At 40.0% G+C, this 23,042-nt stretch overlaps 1 protein-coding gene across 3 annotated transcripts in view; it reads right to left on the bottom strand.

Moving 5' to 3' along the window:
• The window catches only part of DACH2 (dachshund family transcription factor 2), a 256,065-nt gene that overhangs the window by 133,075 nt on the left and 99,948 nt on the right, over positions 1–23,042 (bottom strand). For all 3 annotated transcript variants that reach the window (XM_040090018.2, XM_040090019.1, XM_040090020.2), the window contains exon 2: positions 391–506. In XM_040090018.2, the coding sequence (XP_039945952.1) occupies positions 391–506 (116 nt within the window). The remainder of the gene's footprint in view (positions 1–390; positions 507–23,042) is intronic.

The following is a 23,042-nucleotide window of genomic DNA, read 5'->3' as shown; positions in this document are numbered from 1 at the left end:
TGCTCAGATCCCACGAGAACTAAAACACACACGCATTTCAAAGGAAGAAATGCCTCTTACAGGCCTCCCAGACAATAGTTCAGCTTCTCAGGTTGTTTGCTGGGGTTTTTTTCCCCTTGCTTTTACTAAAATAACACATTTAATGGAATTTCCTGTAAGGAAATTACAATTAATAAAGAACTAAATTACAAATCCATTAGATTTCAGTCACTGCAGCAGCAAAACAGAATTTTCATGAACGCTCAAAAAAAAAAAAAAAAATCCAATAATGTAACCTCTGGTAAAGCCTGCAAAAGCCCTGAAGGACAAGGCAGTTAGATCAATATTAGTTTATTTTAACTGCTGTGCGGTATGAAGAGATGAGGCTGATCATCTGATGGATTTTATTACCTGTCGGAGAGATAAGCCCTGGTGATAAGAGGCCTGGAACTCCATGGGGCAGCAGCCGCGCATTTTCCTGGATCGCCACTCCCAGGGAGCGCTTGGGGGGTCTTCCTGGGCGGGAGCTGGTGGGACAAGAGCAGAAATGAAAACAACATTTTCCTTGTGAAACATCTGCTTACTACACACACCATTGATGTGGGTAAAATACATGAACCATCAGTGATAAGTGAAAATTAAATATTAGAAGTTCTTGCCTATGGGGGGGGGGGAAAAAAAAAAAAATCGCTTGATTGAACATGGAAGAACTGCATAGGTTTCACATCAGCCAGCAGTAAGGTTTTCCATTTTCCAAGGTTTCCGTGACCTCATAGGTGCTTGGTGGAGAGGGATTATAGCAGTGACTGCTCCAAAGTCCCTGCTGTGCACCTGAAACACGGAGAATTACAGGCTGTGATGCCTGAGGATGAGGAGCTGAAACCCTGAATGCAACATCACCTCAAACCTTGCTCGGGACCTTGGCAGGTACCTGCCTCCTTCTGAAGGGCAGCATTAACTTAACCCTGAACTCTGCCACCTACCCTCACAGACAGACTGGTGGGTTTAACTCCAACAGATCAAACCAAGTGTTAGCCCAACCTGCCAAAAATCTCACCAGCTTATGAATCACGGCTGAAGACTTTCATCCAAACTGTCAGAGGTCCCTTCATGGACTGGTTCCATTGAACTCTTGCTCTCAGCTATCCCCTTCAACCCTCACATCAGTGTGTGTACATGTCCCCAGCCTCCCCTGCCATCATAACACAGATTTACAGGCCAAAAAACCATTTGAACTGACTCTTCCTCAAGCCATCTAATAAAAATGCAACCTCCTCATGTTTGGAAAAGTATTGGTGCTTCTCTTCGGTCATAACAGATTTTACTCTGTTGAATAATAGAGCTTTTGACAACATAGAGTGAAACACTGTATAAAATAACTAAGCTGCAACAATGAATGAGGTTTGAATAGAAAGCATTTCCAAAATGACTTCTAGTTCACAAAGAAATTCAAGTTAAACTTCACTCTATCAAGTTACAGTGGCAAAGCCCTCCATCAAGGCACGACAAACTCTGCATTTAAATGAAGACAACTTCCAGCAGCACTCCACAGAGGCACCATTAACCTGTTCATTTTTCACACTGTGCTAGTGTTATTTTGTTTTACTGTACTTCAAAGTAGCACAAAATCATTTTTTTTGTTTATTATTTTATCTCTATAAAACCATTCCCCCCTCGTTTTAGCTTCGGGTTTGTCCATTTTGAATTTCATTTTATTCAGTATTTTTTCCATTTTTCTTTTTGATGCTTTCAGTTGTTTATCATACTATGATGGCTGTGCAGTAAAGCTTGCTACACGAACCACCGGGCTATAATAAAGCAAACCTAAAATAAGAGCATTTGATTTCCAGGGGAAGTTTGATGCACACATGCATTCTCTATTAAAATCACCTGCTGAAATCATCCCCTGCACAACAAAATTGTCTAACAGACAGTGTTAGGTCGGTACGTGGGGGTTTTGAACAAACAGGAATTGCTGTTCTTTTGCATTACAGGAGCCTGTAATCCACAGGCATGTGTAAGTGCTTAGCTGGCACTGACTGTCTCTGAAAAAAACCCTACAAACCAGCTAAAATTAGCAGCCTTCTCCAGTGGAAGAGCTCATTCAACAAAACAACAAAACAACAAAACATTTTCTTCCCTAATTCAAACACTAACAAATCTTTTCCAGAAAACTCCATATGTTGGTATTAATCTAAGAAAAAACATTATCAAAATGCAACGAGCGGCTTTAAAAGATTTTACAAAGAGACTTTTTAGTTGTGATTTGTGTTTTCAGAGGATGAGCATGGGGGGCTGTGGAGTTTCAGCCCTGGTTCTGCAGTTTTTGCCCTGACAGAACCACAGCCCACAGGCTGAGCAGAGCACAGCTCAAGGTGTTTCCACAAGCAGATGTGACATGTGACACCCGTGCCTCAGCACCAACCTGGCATGGAAAGCCCAAGCGATGAAGGAAGAGAAGTTCTTGTCAAAAACTTACTCCATGCCCTTCCAGGGCCCTGCTGGCTGTATTTTATATATATATATATATATATATATACACACACACACACACACACACACACGCGCACACACACACACAGAGGCAAGGGAAGTTCCACTGGGAAAACACAGCACGTGGTGCCCCTGGGATTGGGGTCCTTTTGGGGAAAGGGTCTGATGGACTGAAGAAAAATAAGTGTCCTTCTACCCTACCGAAAGCTCTTTATCTGTCAGTAACTCCTAGAGCCTGCATTCAGGGCTGACTTACACAGCTGTAGCCATAATTTGAATGGAACTGTTCCCAGCTGAATCTGTTCAAATAAAACCCAAGTCCTTTGTCTCTAATTTAATCTCAGCTTTTAAATGAAAATCTGGATGCTGCTCACAGCTGACTGTGACACACCTGCAAGGACCTGTCTGGATCTGTAATGCCGAGCTCTGCAGTTCTCAGTGCCCTGTGTCTGCTTCCCAGCCAAGGACAGGAATCCCAGAGCCCCCAGCACTGCAGCAGACACCTCAAAATTCCAGCTGGATATTCCCAGAGACATGTCACCCATCAGGAATCAACACCTTTAGCTTGGGAGGACAACAGAACTCACAGAAAGTGATGTACTGAGTCCAAACGTTTCCAGTTTGGGCCAGAAACAGATTTTCTGCTATTTCTGTTTAAACATGAAACCAGGAATTTCACAGAGACAGGATACAAATCTCTGCTCAAAGTCCTGGGGTTTTTAGTAAGATATGCACAAAGGACCAGCCAATTTAAGGTTTTTATGGGATTTACTTTCTATTGTGAATGTGCTGCTGGCACCACCAAACCATGGAATGTCACAGCTCTGTGTCTCAACACTCCCCACAACATCCCCTCTTATCTTCCCACATGGTCTAGAAATCCACCAAATTTTACCTTTACTACTTTAAACTTATGCAACCTCCACAATTCAGCTGAAACTTCTAATAAAAGCACTGAACAGTAAACCCAAGGCAAGCAGAATTATCACTTGGGGAGACTAAGACATAATTTGTGATTATGGAAGTATTAGCATATAAATGCTAATAGCATTAGCATATAAATATTAACTTTATGTAATATTATTGTCCATCTTTTGTCACCCTGTTCTTTTACTGCACTTTCTTTTTCACACTTTCCTTTCTCTCATTCAAGAAAGTTACATATTTGAAAAGTGTAGAAAAAAAATCTTCTCGTTGGTAACAAAGGAGGAATAAACAGGAACAATCACTTTCAAACAATTTTAAATGCATTTCTTTTGAGAGTCTAAAATCTCTGCACAAACTTTGTACTTGCCATTAACAGATCTTTGTAAATGGAAAACTACTCAATTCTAAATTAGATATTAATTCAGTCAGAAACTTCAAGTTTATGGGTATCTTTTAAAAACTTTTTAAAACCAAAAATTATGGTCCCAAGTGAAGACCATGGGGGCTAAACCAGAAGTACAACATTGTTTCTCATGCATACCCTCAGGAATCTTATTCTTTTTACTACATAAAGTTTCTACTGATTTATATTCTATTGGCATTTCTCAAATCCCAAAACTCCCTGGGTCACCCAGTACTCAAAAGTGAGGATGACTGGAGGTTTTGGGTTTTTACCTGCATTTGCACCATGGTTATAAAGTCATTCTTGCCATCTTCTCCATCCCACCCCCACAAAATCACTAACTTTTGAAAGAGAAAAATGAACTAATCTGAATGCTGTAAATTTTTAAAATTTTGGTTGAAATTAAATTTGTCAGAAAATAAATTACATTTTCAGCAGTATATTTGACAGCTGAAATTTATACAGTAAAATGGTGAGAAATTGTTCATTAATGTCTCTTTTCTTCTTTATTTTCCACTCCTGTTGAGAGCTAATTTTATTATTTTTTCTCTCAAAGTTTTATATATTCCCATGATATCACAAGGATTTTTAATTTGAATCAATACACAAAATAAGGTTTTATTTTTCTGATTTTCCTTAAAGTTACTGATCAGCTCCAGCTTTTGGAACTGTTTTATGCTCATTATAGACAAGCAAATTTCATAAAATCCGCCAAATCATCAATGCTTTGTAAAATGTAATTAATCAGTGGAAGCATGCAGCACATCACTGCTGATGTATGATAGTGCTCTACTTTTGTGCTTTTAAATATAGGACATTTACTAGAATCAGAAGAGCATTTGCATATTAATCAAGACAAATAAACATGTGGTGATTTAACTAGGAAACTGTTATTTGGATGACAATTTAATCAGCACAGGTTGAAAGGTCCATCACTGCAGCATCCTGTTTCTGCTAAAATATTGATTGCGCTACTGATTTCAGTAATGCCTTATTTTACAGGGCACAAATAACCATGTAATTACTCTTTAATTGAATGGTAATTGCTTGCTGGCAATTATTTGTTAAGTTTTGGAGTGTAATTACTAGGTTATTTGTGTTTTGTGAAATAAAATGTTATGTTTTAATAGCCCAAAATATTTTCTGTATGAACGGTCTGCCAAAACTAGGAAAGTTAGTTATGACGGCAGGAGCTTGACAAATAACGCTATAGCACTAAAACTATTATTTAAAGGATCAGATGAACCTTTGAATGCTACCCCTTTACAAAATTAACATTAGATGTAACATTTGTAAGATAAATGGAGGAATACTGTACCACAGAAGCATGATTTCCTCTGGGGTCTAGTCGACCATTTAGCATAATTTATCCTGATGTTTTGCTTTTCATTCTCTGAGCTTCTTTAGAGGAACTGAAATAGCATCCTACCCTCCGGAGAGCAAAGAATAAACCAAGTAAGAAATATATTTCAACAGTACTTCATATTTCTGCAAGTGAAGTGGATTACCAGCAGCACATTATCTTAGCAGCCTATAAACTCTGTAGCCTTGGCAGCTCGCTAGATAACAAGGGAAAGCATTATGTTTTGCAGTGTCAATGAGATATGACACTTTCTGTGATATGTTTATTCCAAGCTGTGATAGATGAGGTACCCAATACTTTGATCGTTAAGATTTGAATTTTACTTCTACACTTCTTCATTTTTTGTCATCAACTATTTATGAATTGGCAGGAGGCAGCCTCGCCAGGACTGCTGATTTTGGGTTTTTTTCAAAAGAGATCCAGTTAATAAATTAATTATTGATTTCATGATGCTGGAGCTATTTGGTACAAAAATATTCTAGACCTGTGATTTAGGATGCTCTCATATGTATCACAGATTTCTTCAATAGCAACATATTTTATTAGGCTTAAAGCAGAAATACTGAAGTAGTGTATGACACGCTGTGTAAATTGCCCCGCTAATAGTGGCAGTAAGTGGTGCAAGCGGTGCTCAGATGTAAATAAAAAAGAAAACCACAACAAAAATAATACTTTAAAAAGCTAAATAAAACACAAACACCCCCTCAGTCTTAAGTTACTTTCCTAAAACTGGCACAGGAACCAGAAATTAAATTTTTTCATATCTTCAAAGATCACGAAATACCCCCTAGTGATTGTGAAAGGTATTTTTTGAAGTATTTACCAATAAATGTAACATCCCGATGAGTTAAAATTCTTCCCTGTTACCTTCAGATTTTCAGCTGTAGCGAGAACTTAAAATAATCTCCTTGCTTTGGCATTTATTACAAGGTTTCAGAGATGGCAGTGGTAGTTAAACTCTGCTTGACCTTTCAGTGTTTAAGGAGAGAAGCAAACCCTGACCCCGCAGCAACCTGATTCTGTCTCCTCTCGGCGCTGGCAAACTGATCACTTGTCTGGCCATGGCAGGACATTGGATCACCAGCCACATCAAAGGCAACAGGAGCCAATTCAGCAGCAGGGAAAAAGTCATCCGTGCAAAAGGGGCAATTAACATTAATCATACATGAAGTTGTTGGATCAGGAGAACCTGGTGCCTATGGCAACGCTCGGGGCAGTGCCCACGCCAGCACCAGGAGAGCCCAGGCGCAGCTCACCTGCCAGGGGACACAGGACACGTGCAGGAAAAAGAGGCTCTGACACTCCGAAACGCCATCTCCCCACCCAATGCTCCAGGGAATTTCAGCCAGGAATGTCCTCAGAGAAAACACCAGCGAGAGTTTGCTCTAAAGCATCATAAATCTGAACTTTCTCTGCCGTTGAGATTGGCATTACTGTTAGTGGGGAAAAAAACCCACTCCTTAACAGCAATGAATTGCTCAGAGTTTGGGACCCCAGTGGAATATTACAACTTTATAACTTTACCTCTAAGAATGGAATGCAGCACATTATCACTGTGTTCAACCTAAAAAAATCTCAATTATTGAAAAACCAGTACTTATTTAAAACTTGACTTGGGGTCTACAGCCAGAAAATTTACGTGAATCCCTTGTATTCAATTGTCACTACAGTGGCTCTTACTTAACAAAATTTAATTGCTTATTTCTGAAATCAGGCATTACAAATTAAGTCTAAAAGCAAAGAAGGCTTTTTGGTTTGTTGAGATTTAAAACTTTAAATAACTCTTTAATTACTTATGACTGTGCCTGCAGATTTAGCAGCACCTCAATATTCCTGGTTTTACTTTTTTCCTGTCAAATACAACCATAGGAAAAAAGAAGACAACCCACCAAATTTCAAAATTGGGGAGATTAATGTCTGATCCATGTTCCACACTGCCCCAGCTCAATTTAAGGGTGTGGCAGAGAGGAAACTGGAAGTGTGACTCCAGCAGATGCAGCGATTTAACAGGAATGCAGAAATTTAACAACTGCATGAAGTTAGTAACTGTGGCAGTGGAGGTGCACTGGCACAGATAAAATGCAGTGCATTTAGCTATGGATCACAGCCAGTGGGACAAAGTTTCTGCTGCTGTCTCTTCACTCCCATTGCTCCCTCTCTGCCTAGACCAAACCGTGCAGGAGGGGGCCTGTCCAGGCTGGAAACCTGCCACTAACGACACACCCAGACCACAAATTCAAATTACAGACCTGTTGGGAGAACAATGCTCCCCCACGATGTCCAACTAAACCAACCATGGAAGAGCCAGGTTTATTCTGAGCCTTGCAAACCTCAGCTCAGCTGCCTGGATGGCTCTGCTTGGATTCTGGATCCAGTCAAGAGACGGGAACCACTGTAGATTACTACCAATATAATTATGCAATTTGCATTTTGACTGTTTTGTTTTGTTTCTGAAAATATCCTAAAGTATCTGTCTATTCAGCAGGTAGAACCAAACTACTGAAGAGATTTTTAGGATTTTTCCACCTGTGTGTGAAAGCTCAGCACTGATGTGAGCAGATGACAAGGCAGGCACTGGGATCAGCACAAGAACAGCACAGCTCCATCCCAAGGCACAGACAGAACCACAGCACACACTCCAACCCCGTGCAGAGATATGCCAGGACACTGAGGAGCTATAAATCTCCTTTCATGGAAGTAAATATAGCCCAATTTTTTTATTTTTTTTTAAAGAATTACTTTATTTTCACATATACACCCACAATATTTGCACAGAAACTTTCCAAGCAGGGAATCACCATCTATTGCAAACACCCATGTCATGTGTCTGAATTGTATCAGACCTTTCCAAGCTTTATTTTTGACCAGTGTCTGAATTCAATGCCAATTTAGAGCAATGTATTACAATAAAAATTTTTTTTAAATACTGCTGGCTTCCACTAAGCTGTATCACAGTAAGTCTCAACTCAATGGAAGTTGTAAAAAATGTGACTGTTTAAGCCTATTATCTATGGAAAGAAATCCAAGAGCAAGACCTGACCAATTTACAGCCCTGAGTATCACGTAACCCAGGGGAGGTGATATTAATTCCCTAACAGGGGTGCATTGTGCTGTGGTGGTACAGCGCTGTCAGAGCAATTTGCAGGCTGATGCAATGGGAAACTGCTCTTGCCTTAACTGTTTTTAATCTCTGCATTACAAGTTTTGGTCTTTTCACAATTTTGGCAAAGGCCTTTCAAAGGCAGAAAACAGAAATTCATCTTTCAAAGAATAATAAATGAAAGAACATAGAAGCGCTCCTCTGCGCCCATGCCCATGTTGAAAGGAGGAATTGTTCCCAGCACTCCAAAGGAGCCTCTATGATTAGGTGACTCTGTCCAGGAGTAAACATCTGAGGGCTGAACTCCACTACACAGAAAACACCCCTCAGTTTGCTGGTGGTCCTGGAACAGTATGAAATTGGGCAGGCAGTAATGTAGAGATGCAGCTCCACTGCTTCACCTTTACCCTTCCAAATTTTGTGACTGTTGATATTTCATTTGTTAGCTCCAGAGAGAGACAAGGTCGTTATTTCTACTGCAAATGTACAGTTGGAGAAGGATTTTTCAAACAACAAAGCATAAATCTTTAGGACCATGAGAAAATAAAAAGGCAGAAAGAATTTTTTGGCAAAATTAACATTAAAATTTGTCTATAAAATCTTCATGTTTTGAGAAGATACTAATATGAATATATAAAATCTCAGAGGTATTATCACTTAAGTGAGATTTAACCTATAGGAATGCAGAAATTTTCCCTATTTTGTGGATGCATATGCACACACAGAGAAATTATGGAGTATCAGGCAGAGTTTCTCTGTGTGTGCATACGCATCCACAAAATTCTGAATGTGGCCAGGGCTGACAGTGAGAGGTGCTTCAGCAAGGATCTGAAACTCTCTCATCTCAGCGGAGTACCAAAACCCTGGGATCATAAAGATCCCAATTTATGGTACCTCATTCCTCTCCCCACTGGGTTTCATTCCTTCCCCTAAGAGATTACAGCATCACTCTTTCCCTTCTTGGTAATACTCCCTCTACTCCACCGGTCAGGTTTACCCTTTCCCCACAAGGTGGTTTAACACATATAGGGAATAATTATTCTCATCTTATAATAAGCCTCAAATACTACTTGTTCTTCTATATTTTTCTGACCAAAAGCTTGTCTGCTTTTCCATTGACAGCTACACCAAGGAACCCTTCTCACTACAGTCACAGATCATTTCCCGCTGAAAAACAATGTCATTTTACAAACGTCTCTCTCAAATACATTTAGGGGAAACTGGAAGAAGCCAACTACAGAAAAAGTAGCTCAGACTACTGAAAAGCAGCATGAGTTATACCCAGTTTAAAAGATTTACTGAAATCATGTTCTGGAGTATATACAACAGTTGAGCACACAAGTCATACCTGCTGTGGATGTCTCTTAAAAAGACCTCCCTTCAGACCCAAGGGTTTGACTCTCCCAAAAATTCCATGGTGTAAGCTCCTAGCATCATCCACGTCTGGGCAAACACAGCCCTGCCATGGACTGCCACAGAACTCCACTCACACGTCACACACACAGCTCCTGCTCCTCACTCAAGAGGTTGTTTTAAAAGCTGCTGAAAAAGACTGGAAGAATTCAAGTAAAAGAGTGTTTGTAACCAGATTTCCTGGAGATAAATGAGAGACATACGTTTCTACGGCAGCCAGCCTACTAAATTTTGCAAGCATAAATATTTACCTAGGACTGGGAGGTGGGGAAATCAGGGACAAAAATCACCATCTAGACCCTTCAAAGTTTAAATACTGTAACACAGAGGTCATTATTTATTACTAGAAGTAGAGAACATGCCTTTTCTATGTATATTTCTATCATGTTATTCATTCCTTCCATATGCATTCTATTACCATTCTTACACCAGAATATAATTTCTATATCATTTTCTTACTCCATGCATTCATTTTCTTTAGGCTTTCTTGTGGTTATTGATTTCCTGCTTTGCTGAAGTGCTTTGTTTCTTTCGCAGCAGGCTTTCCATTTTAAAACAGTTGTTCAACAAATAAAAAAAAATCATTCTAAAATTAAATTAGTTTTATCTTCCTTTATTTTCATCTGAGTTAAATGCAAGTGACACACTTCCCCTAAAAATAAAAAGGAAATACTTAATGCCTCCCCAGCACGCAAACAAGTAAATAAGTAAAATTTTTCTTTTCTAATAAGACGTATTTATTTTTATGACTGGAAACATGAAAGGAAAAGTGGAGTATAAATAAAGCCTCTTTTGTACTCTTATGTTGTAATCACTGCTGTGGCCAGTGGTTTAACGTCAACGAAAGAGGATTATCTGGTCCAGAGCCAAATTCATTTAAGTCCTATCTTGCTACCCAGAAAGTTCCTAAAAGAATCTTTTTTTTAATTTTGACCCAAGTGGGCTCATGCTCTAACATGACAAAGTTTGCTGTCCCCTCCCACCAAACCAGTTCAAGATATTCAGATTTTATACAACAATGAATACAGCTAATATTTAATCAACTGCAAAACCAAGGGAAGCAGAGTTTTTGCAGAAGGTGACACTTGTGGCATGTGCAGCATCTTGTTTGGATGCTGTTTGTTCGGCAAGGGCAAATTCCAGAGTTCTGTGATTCTTTGGTCCCTCAATCTTCCAGTGTCCTTATTAACTACCTTGAATGAACTGCAGGGAAAAAAAGTAGGGAAAGTGGGGAAGTAGATAGACACTCTGCACTGCAGTGCATTTTATTAACTATATACTGTGACAGAATTTTTGTCATATTTCTTGCTAAAAACATATTATCAAGGGCCAATTAGTAGAGTACCAGAAGCCCCTCTACATTTTCTTTCTCTATGTGCTGCAACAGACCCTCGTTCAATGGCAGGAATTTGCTGTTCTACATCATCTTCCTCACCACCACGTCTTTAATGAAAAACCTTGCCTACTACTGCTCAGGCATGGGAATTATTTCCAAAGGCAATGGGCTTTGTGTTCTCGATCCAGGTATTGGAGTAAAAATTGTAAAACACCTCCTATATTGAATGAATTAATCTGTTTAGGGAGAGACGTTTTCACGAAGGAAAATGTATCCAACCAGCAGATCCAGGGTTCTTTGATGCATTTAAATCAGGTAGAGAAGTGGAAGCTCGTATTTCATGCCCAAATTAGCCGAAGGACAAATGCCAGGACAGCTGAAGATCCAGAGGCACCTTTGGGAGAGGGCAGGCATCACCCTGAACTGATTTTGTGACAAATCAAAACCATTCAGAACTTTCTTTTTAGGCTACAGCCACATGAGGAGGTGAGAAAAACAATGGTAAACACCTGAAAGGTGTAAAGGGATGACCTGCAGCCTCCCACACATCTGGGAACTCTGCACACCTCTCATCTGTTTGCATCCAGCACTCGGTTATCAGCTCTGCAGGAAATTCAGGATTGCAGGAAACAAGCACCAGCTCTGGAAACTCAATACACAACAATGCAACACCAGAAGCTACTGCGTATCTGTTCTCTAGGAAAAAATAACTCATAATGGGACCTAATCCTGCTCCCAGGGGCAGGAAGACAGGACAGGGCCATGACCAAGAGGAAGGGTCAGGCTGTGAATCCTTCTCCATCTGATAATGAAACAAGTCAGTTCGTCAAGATGAGGTTTTGTAAAGCACAGGTACACAAAACCCCAAACCTGCTCACTGGAGGAACAGCTTCCTATCACCACATGCTCTGGGATCCCTGAAACATGAGGGATGACAGCCATCCATCCCTGTTTGATATTCACCACCTTTTTCAAAATCAACAATCTTCAGACCTCAGTGGCGAGCACCAGAGCTGCATCATTTTTATCCTTACAGTAAATAAAGAACAGCAATAATAATAATAACAATAAAAACAACAACAACATAGTGATTTCACCCCTAGCATCCAAAGTATTTCCTAGAGATCAGTGTCACTACAGACAGGGAAATACAGATCTTACAAGGTGGAAATCATCCTGAGCTGTAGGGAGACGTCATAATCCTGAATCCCCAGCATTCGCCACTTAGTCGTGAAATCAAACTGATCATAATTACAGTACTTGTACCCTATCCCAGAGCTTGGATCCTTCACACAGTCCAAAACCACCCGCAAAGATGGTGCTTTAGAAACATTTTCAGATGGACAAACTTCAACGCCCAGAGATCACCCACCCCCTCCTAATCTTCTGCTTAGTAACTGGTGGTTCCGTTTATGATCACAGGAGGGGGAAAAAAAAAAAAAAGAGAGAGAGCTTTATAAGCATGCAGGCTAACTTTTAAAAGGAAATAGGCTTTGAAAAAGTTTGCAGGATATAGGAAATGAAAAGAAAAAATGTTTTCATTCAGTTTCCTGTTTAGATGTATGGATAGATTTGACTTCAAATAGATGAGCCACACAGAAGTTTAGTTTATAAGGGTCAGATGGTAACAGTTTTTGTTTAATCCTAAATTTACATTAACTTACAGGAAAATTAATGATCTTAAACAGGCATCAAAGTGAGGCTGTTTTTTTCATTTCTTTAAGTTTGCTGGAGGAACAATTGTTTCCTTTATCTGTCTTCCAGAAAGTTGGTGATTGTGTTTAAGTTAAACTCTCGTTTAGCCTTCAGGCACCGCATATTATGAGTTGTTTTGCAATGAACATTAGCCCCTTACGAGTGCAAACTCTCTGACAGCTCTCTTAGATTCTTGAGCTTACTCGAGCATTTCACAAAACCACTCTTCACAACTGCACACATTATAATTTACACATTAAACCAGCAGGTTTTCACCTTAGGTCTGTTGCCAAGAATAATCCTTCAAAACTCTTTTATCTTTTTATAAGAACATAATTATGAATGTGCAATTAACAGGCAAAGAAAGGTCCTAAGAAAACTCTTAGAGCAATACTGCCCGTTTTAATGCCTCAGCCAGATGGTGGTTTAAAGAAAGCAATTTAAAGGAAATAAATAAAAAGTCACATTTTTCAGTCGGCAATGATATGTCAAGTGTAAAATTTGAGATATTAAAGCCACAGTGCTATGGGCCTGTCTAATCACCAGAAGTGTTCTTAATTCTTTTGTTTTGCTGCTGGACAGACTAAGCAGTTGTAAACATCATTACTGATATGCATCAGTACAAAAGCACAGGGACCAGAGGCAAAAAGAATTATTTGTTGCATTTTTTCCGTGAACGGAGCCCGTCCAGTGCCTGATTTTCCCCAAGGATGAATAATACGCTCATTTTTGTCTTTTGTTACAACTTGAATTTGTACAGTCTAATCCTGAAGTCTTTTCCTCTAAAAATACAGGTGCTTCCCTTTTACTAATTAAACATGAGTACTGGGTAATTGTCGACATTCGCAAGTTGGAATAATCACCTTGGTCTAAACAGGGGACTGAAATTCCAGCATAGTCTTATTCCAGATAAGACTATTTTTTAAAGCTGTAGAGAAATTACAGAAGACAACTCTCCCATTTGAAAACAAGCCAGCTGCATTATTTTACAGCCAGGCCATAGTGCCACAATATATCTGCTTGGAACTAATTAACTTAGGAGAATTATCAAATACATCACACAGTAAACTGACTAATTTGACAATAAATTCATCTGCTTTAACTTAATTCTATAGTGCTGGGAATTCTAGCCTGCTCTTGTTCAGATAATTCAATGTGTCCCACTATTAACAATTTCTATTATTTCAGATAAACATTTCTTTCCTTGAAATTTAAGAGCTTCAGAGTGTTGGGGTTTTTTTAAAAAACTCAAGAAAAGAAATTCCTCAATGATTTTAGAAGAAGCAAATATTTTGGTATTATCAGTGATACAGAACACAAAATCAGACTTGCACTGTTTCAAGAGACAGATAAAGACAGATAAATATGAACAAATAAAAGGCAACAAAGCCTTTAACTGTACCCCATATGCCACATCATATAGCAGAGCACGTTGGATTGCAGGGAATTTATCTAGGGCAGAGTACCTGTGGGTCCCCCACACTTCTGTGGGGGTTCTTATCATTTCCTTGTACAATAATCCCACAGAATTTACTGCTCGGCATTATTTGGGTTATCTTTAAAGCCCAAAGTAAAGACACTTAAATAACTACAGCCAGAAAACTTGGCCTTGCACTACACTGAATTCAGGGAGCAGCTTCAATTCTGTATCAACAATACATTAAAACAGTCCCATTTAACTCAGTGCAAAATTTCCAGCTGTTCAAGTAATTGTTTCTAAGGAGTATTTTTAACCAATAATTTTCCTTTTTATTAAAAACAAACAAAAATCAAAACCCGAGTTCAAGCACTGCAATTAGTTTCCAGGTCAATGACTTGTTTTTCCTTAATTTTAAAAATAGCTTTTAGTGAAAAAAAAACACTTTGAAGGAGCACAGATAAGCAAGCATGAAAATCTGTTCTGTGCTCACTTCCAGTCTAGGTAGGTCCAGTAATTACTGACCTGGAGAAATAACTTCTGCTTCTGATAAATACTTAAACAACCATAAAAAGAATGATCTCAGGTTGATGGCTGCACAGGGTGGTGTTGCCATTAGGCAGAATAAAATCTTTCTAGAAAGGGAGTTGCAGATTTAATTGATATATGGAGGAAAATAAAGATGCAGTACATTTAGACTCTAATTTAATGGGAAAAATCAACTAACAGAGTGCCTTAGTCTAATAGAAGATGAGTATGAATGTGAGCACTCACGGACGGAAACAGAAAATTATGGTAGGGAGAGGAGCTATCTTGAAAAATCAGCAATAAAGTGGTTTGGCTCTAACTCTACTATCTTCATAAACACTCACAAAAGAAAGCAGGGAAGTTTAAAACAGCCCAAAGAAGAAAATGCACCGACAGGAGAGGGGAAAGATTACAAAACCCTTCCGTGGGATCTCAGTGAATAAAAGCAGCTTAAAAATTAATTCAATTTTTTCAAAAGGCAAAATTAATGAAGTGTGAGCAACAACAAAAATTTAGCCCTCCAAAAGAGAGGCAACATCTGCAATGTTAATATGCTGAGAGACATTTATGTGTTATAAAAGACTGCAAATCAGGCAGATGTGATAAAACAAGGAAAATACCCAACTTTTTGCTGGGCTGCAGCCTGGTCATGTCAGGAAAGGCTAAAATCAGAAAGGAAATTGCCCAAACTCATCTGCGCCTGCATGGCTGTACCTGGAACTGCACATGGATTCCTAAACCACCTAAATACAAGGAAGATATTCCCAAGCTAGAGGGAATTGAAAGTACTGCAGCCAGAATGATTACGTTGTAAGAATGGGCTGATTGCAAATGAAATATTAAGACCTACATCACCGTATTCTGCGTGGCAAACAGCAGATGTGAAAGGAATGCTCAACATAAAACACATCCAAGCAGACCTCTGCATATATAGCAAAACCAGCACTGAAATGGCACGGCAGAGATAACTGCTTTGAAATGTGAAATGGTAAAAAGGCATAGAATTCCTCTGTCCTCTGCGGGGCAGAGCTGGGACAGAGAAATAACCACTCACTTAAGATTTCACTGCCCTGATTACACAGCTTTGAAACCCACCAGCCTCTGCAGAAACTTCCCCACTCCACACTTGAGTATTTGGGATTATTTCCCAACATCCAGAGAGGTATCCCAGATTTCAGGCACGGGATAGAGCCTTGTGCAGGAATATCACTTGGTGTGACACCTTCGTTCCCCTCCTGAGCACAGTGATGCTGAAGCACTTTCAGTTTTCTCCTCCAGCACGGCTCACTGCTGCTTCCCAGCTTTAATTGCACAGCTTTTCCTTAAGCAAATATTAACGACAGAACAAACTCCTCAGCTAACTGGGAAGGTTATATTCCAGTGATACTTAAAAGAGCCCAGTTACTCCAAAGCATTATTCTACCATGACTAATTGACATTAGAAGAGGTGCAAAGTACATAACTTGATTCTTTTTCAAATACAACAGAAGACATTTCTTTTCAAACCACACAAAATCTGTCTGGATTGAAATTCTGCTTAGGCTGCAGTGCTGAAATCTCAAAGGAAAACATTACTTGTAAATCCAATTTTTTTTCCATGTAATCTCAAAGTTTGGTGGCTGATAAGCATGTTTTCACTGTTTATTTGCTCATGGATTTTTTATTATTGTTGGACATAGACATTTCCTGGGAAAAACAAAAATAAAATAATGAAGCTTTACATTTTTTCCCCCAATTTTCATTTCTTAAAAAATGCTTTCCTAATGAAGTCAAATGGATTTCCCCTTTAATACTGCAATGCTCATTCTTAATTTTCTAATAGTGATAACAGCAATTCTGCACAGTGTAAAAATTATTTGAAATTATTCAAATTTAAATTTCTTAGTAACTGTGTCTTTCCAAATCAGTTCAAAACTGATCAGGTGCAGTCACACACTTCAAAGAGCATTTCCCTCCTGTTATGGACAATTTCTGCTATTCCTGAGAATCCCTGGGCATCAATTCTAACTTTCCAGCCAAAAAATGCACAGTCAATTACTTCTGTGCACACTGAAGTCCGGAAAACCTCCCTCATCTATTGTTGGCGTTTGTGTTTTCAGTAAAGACATTCAGACCTGTCACACTTCTCCAGAGCCTAAAATATGTATTAATTGTCAGGATTCAATTGCAGTTCGCAGGGGATGGTTTCTCTTCCCCAAACTGCTTCTGAACTTAAAACTGGGCAAAATTAAAACAAGAGAATCAACATGAAGTTGTTCAGAAAAAAATGCACTGGCCTGTTCTATTTTCTGCATTTGAATTTTACCTTGATATTTAACAATTCTATACTTGCATATTTAGATTTTCCATCAGCAGCCTTTATGTGTTTTAGAGTTATTTTTAACATGACTTTTTCAATCTCATGATTTAAAACAGCTCTTGATCACAAACAACAAAAAATAAAAACTGCTCAGAAATAAATGGCATTCACTACCATGCTTTTATCTAAACAGCAATTTTTATTGGAATTTTAAAGTTTTAAAGACTGTAGTTTTGAATGCAGCCAAAATGACAGGAAACATTCATCTAATAGGAACAGGTCGAAATAATTTAAAAATGCAGTAATAATGTATTTAGCAAACATTATCCATCATTGCTCAAATGAAGTCTGAAAGATGTACAGAAAAGACTCTGCCTTCACATATTCCCACAGATCCGCCCATGTCAGGGAGATATTGTCAAATACAAAGGCACACAAGAGTGCAAAAAAGTGGTCAACTGTTGAAAAGTTCTACCTACAAAAAACAAAACAAACAAAATAAAACAAAACAAACAAACAAAAAAAAAAGTAAAAACATACTAAAACAGGCTTAGACTTAGATATTGTCCCACTCAATGAGGATATTTCTCAAACTCCTAGTGCACTGCTTTTCCTCTGCATTTTTTTTGTTCCTCTTTGATCCAGAAGTGTTTCCTTGCTGAACCTCAGAATCTCCCCCTGATGTATCCACCCAACAACCCTACTTCAAGAAATTCTTAGTCCTTACTCCCCACAGTAACAAAGCACCATATCTCGAGATTTTATTTACTTTTTGGCATTGAAAAATACTGCCATTACATCAACTGTAAGTTTGTTCCTCCATGTGTTATCACAGTTCATGCAACAGCCAATACTTTGAACGGGGAGCTCCAATCCTGATAACCAACCACGCTCCCAACCGCCGGCACGGGCACAGGAACCAGGCAAGAGCAGCTCACCAGGGCTGTGGTTAAGGACTTGCACCAAAAAAAAACCCCTGAAAAAGACAGCCTAATTTGTGTGTTGTATTCACCAGAATGACCTATTTTGCAACTGTATTACATTAGGGGCAAACATTTAAATTAAGTTAGATAAAAATTGTTTGCAACCAAAAACTTGTGAAATACAAGGTTCAAAATCCATTTCCTTCCACTTTTATGTTTTCAATCAACATCTACCCCAACTGCCTAGTGTTTCCCAATGATTTGCCTCTAGAATACTCCCCAAAGTCCCTGCTCTTGGCCTCACATCCACCAAATCTATCCTACAGCCTCAAGTCTGTTCTCCCACCACTGCGGTATTTCTCATCCCCGCTACTCTCCCTGGGCCGGTATTGCGGTATCAAACACATAAAGTAAAGAATGACCCAGAACACAGGAGGAAATGAAGCTCCTGACACTTCCTCTCACTGCTTCTCCCTGGATAGAAAGAGTCAGCTCTTACACCTTCACACCACCCCAAAGGTTCTCCCAGATGGGAGCTGATGGAATACGGGAGAGCTTTGCTCTGCCCCTGAATCAGGAGCAAGGAGATGCACAGAAGGTGGGGTAGGTGGCAATTCAAACACCCAAAAGAGAGAGCTGGAAAGTCACTGCAGAGGTCCAGCTCAGTGGGTGTGAGCAGGGGGGGAAACACAAATGTAAATACTACAGATATAATACAGGAAGGGCATCCTAGAATGGTCTGGGTTAGAAGGGACCTTTAAACACCACCCAGTCCAACCCCCTGCAGTGAGCAGGGACACCTTCCCCTGGATCAGGTTACTCCAAGCCTCAACCAAAGTGGCCTAGAGTGTTCTCAGGAATGTGGCATCTATCATCTCACTGGGCACTCTGTGCCAGTGTTTCCTCACTCTCATTAACTACTTCCTCATTTAAATGAAAGGTTAACATAACTATGTTACTTTTTTTTTTCCTATATAGAATCGTAGGATCATTTTGATTGAAAAGACCTTGAAGACTGTCAAGTCCAAGTGTTCACCCAGCACTGCCAAGGCCACCATTAACTGACTGAGCTGGAGAAAGCATTTTGCTAAGCTTAACTGCATCTTTGTAGAAAGAATTTTAAGACTAAGAGACGATTCAGGCCTAACTGCGATTTTACGTATACTTAAATTCCAAGCAGAATTGTTGTCTTCTTACCTCCTCTTCCCATCACATTGGTTTTGCTTCTTCCAGACTGATAAGCTCTGCCCAGCAAAACACCAAAATATGCACTTGTCTAATACTCCCCTATGGTTCTGCTAACCCAGCTTGCTCCAACTTCAACCACTGCTCCTGTCATCTGCTGGTTCCAGGGCAGGATAACCTGCTCCTTCCAGGAGCTAGGGAATTAGACACCCACTATTTATACTCTGGTACCTCAAAGTGCTCTGCCCACACAGATAATCTCCTGCAGCCGCCAAAGACTGGCTGAGGCAGCCCAGCAGGATTTAGCTCTCACTGCCCCAGCAGAAAAAAATCAACTCATCACATTTGGGGTAACAACTACAGCAACAGTAACCACTAAAATGCAAACCTTGCTTTCAGAAGTTTAAGGTACTTCTTGGATGTGAAACATTAAACATTTACAGCAGCTTTAGCTTGGATGCTTACCCATTTTAAACATAAAGGAACAAGTGAACTAGTGGCACTAATTATTTAAGCTCAAACAACTGTCATGGTACTTCATTATTATTAACATCATAGGATTTATCTAATAGTCCCTGAAATACATGTACCCAAGATAGATATATATAGAGAGAGAGAGATATATAGAAAAATATATATATATATGAGACTTCTGTCCAATGGTAATTAGAAAATACAGTAAACAATATATTTAAAATTTGGATTTTGTCCCCTCCTAAACTCTCATAAAGACAGCAGCCAAAAAACGGAGTAAGTCAGGGTGCCTTTGAAGATATTTAATTAAAATCTAATCCCACATTCTTAAGGGTTCACATAAATTAAGCTGTCATTCAGGAGATTTATGCATTCGCATTTGCATATTGCATACAATTCATCAATTACCGGCGTTTGAAGGCAGTGCCGTTCCCGGGGAGCGCCGCTGCCAACAGGCGCTCGGCGACGCTCCAGCGGCACCCGCGGGCCCGGGGACAGCCACTTCCATATGGCTGATCCTCCTCTGCCTCACAGGCCGCCCCCAGACCCTCAGACACCTCCCCTCGGTGGGATGGATCCCGCCCGGCTCAGTCTGTCAGCTGGAGACCAACATTTGGGGAGTCCTGGAGCAACCCAACCGGAGCCGACATTCCTTGTGCCAGGGAACACTCCTAAGCCTCGCTTCTGCTGGAGGCAGCCAGGCCCCTCTCTCCTGGATTTTCTCAAAGAAAATCACAGAACCACACAATCGCATTGATATAGGTCCATCAAGTACGACAGTTCTGCCAGCACTGCCACAGCCACTGATGCTTTAAGTTTTAGCCTCATGCTCTTCAGGTTGCTGCCCAGGTGCAGCTCTGAGCTCACACTCAGGGTCACTCAGCTCTCTGCACACAGCAGGGACACAAAACAAATCCTTTTCCTGCTGCACACCAAGGACAACTTTCAGCCCCAAAGCACAAACAAGGGTGGCTGGAGGGAGGAACAAGGATGGGACCTCACAGCCTGGAGCTGGAATGGGACAATTCAACCCCAATGTGCAAATGGACCAAAACTGATCAAAGTGTGAGACCTCGTGACCCTTTGTCCATTTTGTGACCATTCTGTGACCGTTCTAAATCCACCTTGGTTGTAGCCCTGGCCAGGCTCTTGTCCTGCCCAAGGTGTATCCTAAAGGCCTTTTAATAAATATCTACTTTACTCTCCAGCTCTGTCCAGTTCCTGTTCCAGCTCAGTCTGCCCAAGGCTACACTAATACCACTAACCCATGTCCCCAAGTGCCACATCTACATGGGTTTTAAACCCCTCCAGGGATGGCTTCTGCTGGCTAATTACTGATAAGTAATAAATACTGCCAGGAGGTATTTCTGCCTCCTTCACTGCTCACAAGACTCTCTTTGTACCATTAAAGGGCCATGTAAGTTAGAACAAAATATTTCCTTTAAGTGTTCAAAAATATTTATCCAAGTTTATGCATGTTTGAATGTATTCTGACCTAGGAAATTTTCCCAGTAATTTTCGAGCACTTTTAAACACACTTCAATAAGCACATCTCATATACATGTGGGGAACATTTCCTTTTAGGAGCATCATTACCCGAAGAAGAATATATCCATAATTGCTTTACACTCCAGAACTTGTGTGAGCCGCTCCAGCAGCGGAGCAGAGCTGGCACATCCAAGTGCCCAAACAAACATCCGACATCTCGTGGCCTATCTGAACCATGGTCACTCATCCCTACAGCTGCCTCATGGATGTCTGTACATCCACAGCCCAGTGTCATCTTCCTTGCTCCCACATCTGCCGTGGTTTGATGACCAGACAGTGGTAATTCGACAAAGAACTCAATAAAGCAAGAGAACACAACCAACACGAAAACAACAGGCTCAGAAACTACATGGGAGAAGCATCAAACCCAACACTGATTCACATATCCTGCTTCTACATCCTGCTGTATACTCTTCTTCGGGGCTTTGACAATGATCTTTAAGCATCTAACACTGGAAACACAAGGGAGCTTATGACTTGGAAATTAATCCGTGAAACAAATATATGTATCTGTAATTAGATTAAGTTTTGAACAGCTGGTCACAATGACGTGGGAGTCTCAATAAAACCTCCATTGTGCATTTTCTTTGCTCACTCAGCTCACCTTGCTCTGCTATTTTAGACCATGGAGTCTCTGGAACAAACGTCTGTGTCAGTGGTGGTGATTTTCTGCTCATCCAACAACCACAGCAATCCTTCATGGAAGAGCAACAGCAAAATTTCATGTTCTTCTTTGGCCGTTCTCTTTTGTATATTCCACTAGAACACTGATTATAAATGTACCAAGGGACAGAAATACCCACTAAAGGTGGTGTTTCCTTCCCACAGCTCTTGCACCTCAGCACTGACCTGCCACACATCTGCCAGCCCAGCCCAAGACCTTTTAGGGCCAACTCTGACAATTGCATTAAGTGTGAAACCACTCGACTTCATTAACTGCAGCCTCAAGCAGGTCTCAAATTCACATCTCCAAAGGGGAAAGGCTAAACCAATAACCACTTGTTACAGTCTTGTTACTAAGCTAATGCTCATCTCTTGCTGAGATTTTGCTTCATTTATTCTATGCTTTCTATTATATGATTAAAACTATCCTAGTATTTCTGTTCTTCCACCAAATGTTTTAAAAAACTACTTTAAACAGTTTGTTTCCACTTAGCAATTAGTTGTTATTAAAGCCACTGCATAAATATAAATGCACTACAATTTTTGGATATCTTATGATTTTTTGATAAGTTTGCATAACTTAATGGGATTAATTAACAGAGTTATGGAATAAACAATAAATACCACAGCTGGTGTCAGCACCAGCTTCTCAGTGACTCTCTAACTGATGGGAGGTGATGTAGTTCTACCTCTGCAGAGGAGTTAAGACCTACTGAAGCAACCATGGAACACAACATTGTCCATTTATTAATTTCCCTTTAACAATGGAACACTTCACTGTGCTTTCAGCACTTTCACAAGCATTAAATCCACTTTTACAATGCAAAGATATTCCTCTTCAAAACTCCACACACCCTGTGGATTGAGAGATTTGTCTGTTTCAAAGGACAACCAGACATGCGTTATGTACTTTTTTCATGCACTCAACTGCCCCTCCAGGAAAATTTTTGACAACTGAAGAATTACCAGGATTTTTTAAAAACCCAAGAAAGCAAGGCTGACATGACTGGTTGGGGAAGAGTCTTCTGAGTTCCCACTTTCCAGCAGCGTTTTAACTTTCTGTCTTCTCTTAATTCTCTTTTAACTTGAATTTAAGAGAAACAGTTGGGGTGGGAAGGGAATGAATTGTTTCAACAACAGTCAGCACTTCAAAATTGCATCTCAGGAGAAAAAAAACCCAAACAGTAACAACAAACCAAAGCCTTCTATAGCATTAACAGTCCATGAAACATGAGATGTCCATACACCACAACCACCAAGCCGCGACATCTCCCGCTGGCGACACACCAGAGGTCT

The sequence above is a fragment of the Hirundo rustica genome, chromosome Z (assembly GCF_015227805.2).
Source record: "Hirundo rustica isolate bHirRus1 chromosome Z, bHirRus1.pri.v3, whole genome shotgun sequence".
In the NCBI taxonomy this organism is placed as follows: domain Eukaryota; kingdom Metazoa; phylum Chordata; class Aves; order Passeriformes; family Hirundinidae; genus Hirundo; species Hirundo rustica.
This window is presented reverse-complemented; position numbering and strand designations above follow the sequence as displayed.